At 33.7% G+C, this 9,251-nt stretch overlaps 2 protein-coding genes across 2 annotated transcripts; one reads left to right on the forward strand and one right to left on the reverse strand.

The window, feature by feature from the left end:
• On the forward strand, window positions 1-2,911 carry LOC104906649 (acid phosphatase 1). The gene is made up of 3 exons (XM_010695436.4): window positions 1-766; window positions 980-1,189; window positions 2,547-2,911. The coding sequence occupies exons 1-3, from the start codon at window positions 363-365 to the stop codon at window positions 2,722-2,724; spliced, it is 792 nt and encodes a 263-aa protein (XP_010693738.2). The 5' UTR covers window positions 1-362; the 3' UTR covers window positions 2,725-2,911.
• A 1,894-nt stretch (window positions 2,912-4,805) lies between these two features.
• On the reverse strand, window positions 4,806-8,884 carry LOC104906650 (putative kinase-like protein TMKL1). Its single transcript, XM_010695437.4, has 2 exons — window positions 8,163-8,884; window positions 4,806-5,984 (listed from the first exon to the last, which is right to left on the reverse strand). The coding sequence occupies exons 1-2, from the start codon at window positions 8,653-8,655 to the stop codon at window positions 5,368-5,370; spliced, it is 1,110 nt and encodes a 369-aa protein (XP_010693739.2). The 5' UTR covers window positions 8,656-8,884; the 3' UTR covers window positions 4,806-5,367.
• Between the last annotated feature and the right edge of the window lie 367 nt (window positions 8,885-9,251).

Here is a 9,251-nt window from a genome sequence, read left to right on the forward strand (position 1 = left end):
TCCAATCCAAAATTCTTGAGAATTGAATACTCTTTTCTCTCCAATAGAATATGCTTGCAGGCAATAGGCATGCTTCCTCCTGCTTAACCAAATTAGTTAATTTCCGTCGGCCTATTGCTTCACTGCCAAGCAAATTTCTTCTTCAATTCCCCTACATATAAATCAACAACAAATCCACAATCTTCAACATCTAAAAAAACGCGTTTACATTTATATCAAATATCAATCTTTACAAAACCTCATTATTCATCTCTAACCCACAAAAAAATCTCTTCTTTGATCAATTGATTTTACTCAAATTAGACCAATTTTGATCTTAAATTCATAAAATCTCAAAAACCCATATACCCAAATTCTCAAAGATGGGACCTTTGATGTTTTTCCTTCTGTATTTGTTGCTTTTGTCCCCCTCATTGTCTTCCCAAGAATCAGTAAATGTTCATCAACTTCCAAGACCATTGATTTTAGAATACCCAGATGAAGGAACAGAACAAGAAGAAATAAATTTACAGTGTACAAGTTGGAGATTTGGAGTTGAGGCAAATAACTTGAATCCATGGAAAACTATCCCACAAGAGTGTGGTGATTATGTCAAGAATTATATGATGGGCAAAGGTTATCAATTGGATCTTGAGAGGGTTTCTTATGAATCTTCTGTTTTTGCTAAAAGTGTTCATCTTGGTGATGATAGTAATGATGTTTGGGTTTTTGATGTTGATGAGACTTTGCTCTCTAATCTTCCTTATTATGTTCAACATGGTTATGGGTAAGTTCCTCTCTTTTTAGGGTGTTTTGGTAATTTCACTCATGTGTGTATCAGAATTACTTGTTGTCCTTGAATAAACCAGTAATTAGACCTTTAAAGTGAAATTTAGTTCACGGCATCTTAGTTTTAGCTCCTATTGTGATGTTCATTGTAGGGATTTTATGGTGAAATGGATGTATAATCTGATGTGCATATGTTAATGGATGATTGTAGGTTGGAGGTGTTTAATAGTGTGGAGTTTGATAAATGGGTTGACAAGGGCATGGCTCCAGCTATTGAGCCCAGCTTAAGGCTCTATGAGGAGGTATTAAGTCTGGGATTCAAGGTTTTCCTACTTACAGGGCGTAGCGAAAAGCGAAGGGATGTTACTGCTCAGAATTTGATGAATGCAGGTTTTAAGAACTGGGATAAGCTTATTTTGAGGTAAAGAATATGATCATCTATTCTCAATTCTATGCAATTCTTGATTTTGTTGATAATGGGATTAGTATCTGGTTGACATAGTAACACAAATACATTATGTTTGCTTAGACCTGTCTTGAATCTGTTTTGATAATATCTGAAGCATTTTTGACAAAATTATACAGTCTTGATTTGACTATTATGTATGATTCATAACCCAAGCAAAGATATGAAATTCAAATTTAGATCGATATTTTGGAATCCCTTTAGAAACATTACTCTTTTGATCCTGTTAGTCTATCTAACGGCATTGAGACTGTGTGTGGATTTCAGAAAGATTGCTTCACTTTGCCCAAGTGAAGATATAAAATTCATCTGTGCTATCTGATTTTACATTGTCATGGAGATTCTGAGGACCTGCTGAATTTCTAGCTCAACTTTAATCACTTTCATTTGTGTCATCATCTTCACTTCCCTTCTAAACTCGTGATCTGAATTAAATTTAACTTGTCGAATTCACTCCTTGGATAATCTAATCCCCTATATTCAAAAAGCCTCAGTAGTAAGCATTAGTTAGATTTCTATGGGGCTTATTACATGTGCTTTTCAGGATTCCCCCCGCCTAATCATTCAATCACGATGATCCCATCTCAGAGATGGGCATAATTATCTAATCTCGAGGATTTTTGTTCCAAAAACATCCTTGATTAGGGGAAATTCCAACTAAAACACTCTTTCATAGGTCAAAAGTACACAAATAATGCCATGAGATTGGGCTTGATTTCTCCATCTGTGAGATGGATTTATCAATTCTCGGAAGGTGAAGGAGGTGCAAAGTTGTGCTGAGAAGTAATAGAACAAATATTGTTCTGGATGTGCCAAAGTCACTCAACTCCTGTAGGATCTAGTCTAAAGAAGAGAACGAAGTTCGTTGTCCCGCTTTGCTAAATCATCTAAGCAGGTTTTATAACCAATACTAAACTGCCTTCCCTATGATGAAAACATAAGTGTATATGGCAGCATTAACATCTATTTCTGAAGCCACAAAATGCCTGCTGATTGATCATAAACTTTTCCTTGTTTCTCCTTTCGAGTAGCATATACATTTTTTTTTTATCTTTAACTGTAATGTAATGACTAATGTTCAATTTTCGTTGTATCCTACACGTCAAACTCTTAGATAACACAAACTAATTACTCACTTACCTAGGGAAATGCTGAGTTTCAACTTACCTCTTCTTGCCTGTATATTTCTTTGGCGAATTGGTGATTTATGTAGCGAATCTCTTAGAGTGGAAAAAAGAAGTGAGGCTTGTTTTGGTGATATAGTTCCATTATAAAGTATGATTGAACATTTGTTCTGTGAATACAATCCCAGGGACACAGAAGACCATGGAAAGTTAGCGATGATATTCAAATCAGAGAAGAGGATTGAAATGGTGAAGGAAGGATTCAGGATTCTGGGAAACTCTGGAGATCAGTGGAGTGATTTGTTGGGTTCTGCAATGTCTACTCGTTCTTTCAAGCTCCCTAATCCCATGTATTATATTCCTTAGGGAAAGGGTAGTAGCCTAGTTAGTAGGGTACCATAAATATATGTAAAAATTCTATATATTAGTCTAAAGATTTGAAGTAAATAATTGTACATTGGATAGGATATGCAAATACACAAAGTTTCTGAACTTTGGAACTGCATTATAAGGGTGTTTATATTACTAGTTGTGTATATTGTGTTGTTTGATATTGATAGTTTGTAGAAAAGGACCAAAAGATTTGATGCTTGTATTTCTTCACCTTTCTGCATGAATTGGCACTCTTTGGTGAAGAACTGTCCATTACAACTTTTTCAAAAATTATTAAAAGAGACGGTCTAGATTTAATATATAAGTAAACTTAGTCACTAAATGGATTAAACTAGTCACTGAAAGAAATTAACTTAGTTACTATTGGGCTAATTCTCTTTTTAAAAATGGGCTTACCATTGCCTAATTTTAATTTAAAAGTAGGTGGTCTCTTACAAAACAAGGGGAATGACTAATGAGTCTATTAATTTCTTACAATAGAATTAAATAGAGGGTGAAGGACACAAAATTATAAATGTCTATTAATTTCTTACAATAGATATTAAATTAAGTGTGTTTTCAAACTAAGCTACAATGAAAAAATTGAGATAATTGGAGGTTAAAGTTATAGGAGTATATTTTTCAAATTTCTTTTTGTAAGAAAATTTCTTTTTTCTTTCTATATGTTTACGTATCAGTTATTAAAGATGAAAGATAGGGTGAACTTTTACTTTTTTTTTAATAATAGTCATATGATTAAATAATTTCACGAAATTCAATGAAAATTTGGTTAATAGACATTAAAATTGTATAAGAAAAATATCTAATTGCTTCTTTATATGGTTGTATTTCATCACTTAAAATCATTTTATGATTCTTTTGGAGAAGGGTAACAAAGAGACAAATGCCACCCTATTCTCTATGGATTTGGCCATTGATGATCATAAGAAGTTTTCAAAAAAAAATTAAAAGCAAAAAGTTACTTTTAAAAATGGACAATTAAATCTTTTAATAGTGAAAGCTGATTGGCAGTTACCTCATAGTCTCATACACATCCAGTCAAAAAAATTTAATGCCAGGACCATTTCCCACTTGCCATTTAGGCAATTATACTATAAAAATTTATCAAAGAACTGAAAAAGAAGACTCAGATTGATGGAATCAGAGTCAGAGAAAGAAATAATGATTTTTTATTGGTGGATTTGTCACTTAGTTGATCTAGATTCATGTTTAAAGCATGGTTGAATCTTGGAACACTAAAAATTACTACAATATTTTACTTCAAGTTTTTGTTTTTATCACACACAACCAAAATCTGATAATTTGTTTATTACCCCCTTATAAACTTTTGATGACCATCAAGTAGACAATTTCTCTATTAATGTTTAACTTGTCTTAACATGAACAGAAAGTCAAAAACAGATAACAACACTTCACCTACATAATCTCAGCCTCCTACATTATTTGCAGCACTGCCAATTATAAACAACAAATTAGAGATTTCACTCAATCAGTTGTACACCAAGTGGGAAAATGCCCAAACAGTTGTGTCACACTCACTGGATCGGGGTCCGAAGTAACATTCTATGAGTCCGTCTTTGGTGAGACGGTCTCACGTTAGTATTAACGTGAGACCGCTGATGTCATGCTAACATCACGCACGTGCATCAAACCAGCAGTAGAATTAGTTAAGCGCTTGCACCTATTAGTTATGCTAGCCTTAAATTGCTTCTAGGTGAATTAGTTAAGCGCTGAAGTATATTAGTTAAACGTTGAGGTATAAGTTAAGCGCTGAAGTATATTAGTTAAACGCTGAGGCATATTAGTTAAGTGCTGAAGTATATTAGTTATATCGAAAAAAAAATACTTAGACCAGTAGCGCTTGGGCCTGTAAAGCGCTTGGGCCAGACACCAATACATGCTTATTTTGACAAGTCTCACGTTAACGTGAGACCGTCTTTTATAAGACTTTGTGATTAACTAATTTAACAAGTTAACTAAGGTGAAGAATCGTTGATAAAAAAAGCATTAGAAAATATTACCTAGTATGAAATTAATTTGGATATAGTTGGGACTGATAGTGTCAATTTTTCCATGAGTTAACAATTTTTGAAAATTCCCCGTGCTTACATTGAACTATTGAAGTACAAGAAAAACACTTTCGGAGACAAATTTCTAGCTTTTTCTAGTTGAGTATATATCCACAAAAAAATTATACCCGCCCAAAAAAAAGAAACATAAGGGTAAAAAAATCATTCTGTTTAGCATCATCATCATTAATCTTCATCATCTTGTTAAAACTCCCCCTTTTACCATATCCTGCGGTAATTTCCAGACAAGAAAATCATTCTGAGGGTCCCAAAAATATCCAGCAACCCATGTTTCCCTGATCCTTGGCAATTAAATAAATCTTAGCAAATCCAGCAGCCTGTGCACAAATTCCAATGCCTTTTTTTTTCCTTTGCATTCTGACTCAAACTTTCAACTTTGTTCAGAAAGTGGTCACAAAATTTTGAAACTAGCAAGATCTGTGTTGTCCCTGTCCCATGCCTTCTAAGGCAATGAAAGAATTACCCATAATCTGAGCTTTAGCCTAATTATCATTCATCAATCATATACACCAAAAAAAACAAATGTTTAAGTTCTTTTGCGTTGTAAAGTTTGTTCCTTGCCAATTTCCTCAACCTTTCTTACAACTTCACTAGCTTGTGGTCTAAGAGAAGGTGATGGAGAACAGCAAGACATTGCGAGCTGAACTAACTTCAAGGCGCGATCTTCTGTTCTGAGCTGTTGTCTTCCACTTTGATTACTTACAATGTCAGGATGATACATATCCTTGATTCGATGATCCAAAATTGCTCTCCGGATAACATTTGGCAAGTAAATTTCCTCAGAGTCCGAGGAATTTGCACTAATGGGTTCTCTACCGGTTAGCAGTTCTAGTAAGAGTATTCCAAGACTGTATATATCAGTACTTTCACTTACATCCTTCATTTTCATCAGCTCGGGAGCCTTGTAGCCCTGAGCTGCAGATGTCTCGAGCATTTCTTGCCCTGTAGTTGGGTTCAGTAGTAGATGTAGACCATAATCTGATATATATGGCTGAAAATCTGAACCCAATAATACATTTTTAGACTTGAGATTGCCATGTATTATGGGTTTGTGCAATCCTGTGTGAAGATAAGCCAATCCCTTTACTAAACCGAGGGCGATATGATAAATCACATCCCATTTGTGGGACTCATTATTGCCATCTGCTCATAGAAACACAAATGTTTAATATGCATGTCCTTCAAATACTTAATGAGAACTGTAATCAACCGAAAATGACTTTGAAAATATGATGCATTAGGTTAGGAACTTGGGACAGAATATAAAGAAGGCAAGATTCTACTTCAAATATAAAAATTATCAAATACTTTTGACTTTTACGTTTGACAACGTACAACTTTGACTATTAATATCTTTAAAAACTCCCTCCATTCAAGAAGGATATGAACATTTGTTGGGACACGTAGTTTAAGGTAATAAGTTATAGTGTCGTTACCAAATGTTATACTATTAAAAGTAAATGTGATAGAACTTGTTGGGGGTATTTTTTTTATTGAATGAAAGAGAAAGTGAGGTATTTTTTATTTGACAGAGATAGAGTGTCAGCTAAAGGGTGTTAGAAAACTAATATGATAACAGTATTAAAACTAATATGCCAAAAATGAAAGCATTAAAACTAATTTGGGACAAATAAAAGAGAATAGTGTTAATAGTGCAAAAATCAAAGTGGAAGTAATAATAAATTGCTATGTTGCTCGGACTCTTCATTTCACCTCTAGTACCCGTGTCGGATCCTCGACACTCGGACATGGGTGGGACACTCGGACACTTTGTTTTGGGCTAACAAATAGAAAAAATTCCAAAAAATAGCCGAGTCGGACACTTGGACATGTACCCGTGTCGGACATGGGTACCCGAGTCTAAACAACATAGATAAATTGTGAAATAGAATAGTTTTGAGGAACAAGTCCTAGTTTATGAGAATACTATAATATCAAGAATAGCAGAAGAAATGAGCTAGGCGATAGCTGTTTGCTTTGAAAGCTTCATAAAAGTTACATCCCCACAACTACTTGAGCTGTCCTCAGATGGATAGTTCTTAAGTTTTTTAATGCTAAATAATGCTAAATTTTGCTCAAGTTTTTCAACTTAGACTTGAGGACCAGACACTTGAAAGCAAGAATTAGGATTAAGTGGAAGGCCAATACAGAAAAGAATGGAATCAAAAGAATGGGTCAGATAGACTTAAGAAACCGGCATAACTGCTGTCTGCTAATGTATAAATTAGAGATTCATAGCAGAGAAAAGTCCGAAGCTCGGATTATACACAAGGACCATGATGTGCAATATGCTCCATGTTATCGTTCTTTAATGGATGAAGATAATTACAATCTTTAATTCTGAACTTCATATTCATTTATTTTGAACTGTATGCTCTTTTCTGTAGTGTAGGATCTAATTTGCAAGAGACGGCCATAATTAAAACACCCAAATGGACCCCGATGTTAAAATTTGTAAAGTTTGATATTGACACTAGAATAGAGTTAGCTGGATATAGAGCACATACAAAACATCAAAATTAATGGAATGAAGTGACATGATTGAGAAGATTAGAACAGGTGGACAGCAGCATCCCACTAAGCAGCATAGTTACTTTGGATCCACGGCGTCATTGATTATGAATTAACGACGTTAAAGAATCTAAGTGGTTGTTTGGTTGACATAAACTCGGAATCTAGGTAAGTAATACAACCAAATCATGCATAAAACCAAGTTTAGAAGCAAAGTATGATTAACCAAATATGATGTAAACATGGCTTGTAACCAAGGAAAGCATACGACAGAAAGAAAGCAAGCATCAGAAAGATTCACTAAGACTCTCATAGACCAAATTCCCTTTTTTTTTCTTAGCACCTAAGACAAATCATTAATTTTCTAAAGAAGAGTATTCAGGGTTATGTTCCTATATTAAATAACCTTTTATACCAAACTTTGATGCATAAGTAAAGTCAATTTAGAACCAAAAAACAATCAAATGCAAAATATTAACACAGGACATTTTAAACAAAAATTTCAACCAAAACAACATTACCACTTAATTAACACTAACAAACAAGATTATAAATGAAACCCAAAATTAGGATTCTTAAATTTTATGAATTTCTACAACAATTAAGGTTTAAGAGTAAGAACTCTTCATCAATACTGTACAAAACATTTTCAGAGATATCCAGCACAAATGATTGAAGATAAGGAAAAATCATCAAGAAAATAAACAATTCTTCAACCAAACAAGAAAATAAAAAGAACCCAGTTCATCAAAAACACCAAACAACAATATGAGCTGAAATTGAAGTAAAACAAAGAGAGAAAGAATTTACCTTTAATAAAATGAGCTAAATTTCCATGAACATAAAATGGGTGAACCATTAACTTCTCTCCTCTGGGACCCATATAATAAGCTTTTAAAGGGACCAAATTAGAATGCCTAACCAACCCAATAGCATGCACTACAGGAATCACTTCTTTAATGGTCCCACTACAAGCAGGTCTCAAAAATCTAAGCAATAAAATTGAGTTATTTCTTGATAAATTAGCCTTGTACAATGTACCATAACTTGATTTTCCAATAACTTCACCAGGTGCATCTAAAATGTCAGGAATTGTCAGATCTTCACCTCCTTCAAAACACATCAATTCTTCATTTACTTCACTTTTAATCATGTTACCTAATTCTGGGTCAGCTGCTGATTTACTCCTTTCTTTCTCATTTTCTGTGTTTTTTCTTTTGTATAAGTATAATAACAAAATGGAGATGATGATTGAAAATGGGATGAGTAGAAAAAGGTATTTCAGCATTTGGGTATGTTCCATTTTTTCTGATAGAGAAAGAAGAGAGGAGAGAGAGAGAGAACAAAAAAAAAAAGATTAGTGCTTGAAGTTTGGAGGGGTCATCTCCATCTCATGTATGTATGTATGTATGTTGTGTTGTTGCTAAATCACATTTTGAAGAATGTGGGGGAGGGTTTTTGAGTAGGCCATAAAGGTGGAAAAAGGTTGTAACGATCTGGGAGTAGGGACAGATATATTGTTGGCATGGTCAGGAATCAGGATATACAAAAGTAACAAAACCATTGAAAATACTTTATTTTTGAGGTTGTTTGTTTGCTCATTGTTTTCCATTTATCTAATTAGTTTAAGTTTCTAAATTTAAAGAATATTTATTTGACATGGTCCATATACTATATCTGTAATCTGTATATCATAATGGTTGTATCATTAAAAGAATGTTGTTTACAGTTTACTTCTCACTAACTACTTATAACTATATTTTCGATGTCCTTTATATTTGTACAAAATTATATCTTTTCCATAATGTAAGAATAGTGCCTTGAATGGTGCCTTAGCTTGAAGGTGTTTGGTATAATGCGTGAAGAAGGAATGACATAAGGCTGACTTTGAATGCACAT

The sequence above is a fragment of the Beta vulgaris genome, chromosome 3 (assembly GCF_026745355.1).
Source record: "Beta vulgaris subsp. vulgaris cultivar EL10 chromosome 3, EL10.2, whole genome shotgun sequence".
Lineage (NCBI taxonomy): Eukaryota > Viridiplantae > Streptophyta > Magnoliopsida > Caryophyllales > Amaranthaceae > Beta > Beta vulgaris.

Bases quoted from the DNA above. Each gene is read 5' to 3' on its own strand.
- LOC104906649 (XM_010695436.4), top strand. From the start codon at position 363: ATGGGACCTTTGATGTTTTTCCTTCTGTATTTGTTGCTTTTGTCCCCC. The intron at 767-979 runs GTAAGTTCCTCT...GGATGATTGTAG, and splicing joins TATGTTCAACATGGTTATGG to GTTGGAGGTGTTTAATAGTG. The intron at 1,190-2,546 runs GTAAAGAATATG...ATACAATCCCAG, and splicing joins TGGGATAAGCTTATTTTGAG to GGACACAGAAGACCATGGAA.
- LOC104906650 (XM_010695437.4), bottom strand. From the start codon at position 8,655: ATGGAACATACCCAAATGCTGAAATACCTTTTTCTACTCATCCCATTT. The intron at 5,985-8,162 runs GTAAATTCTTTC...TTCTATGAGCAG, and splicing joins TTTAGCTCATTTTATTAAAG to ATGGCAATAATGAGTCCCAC.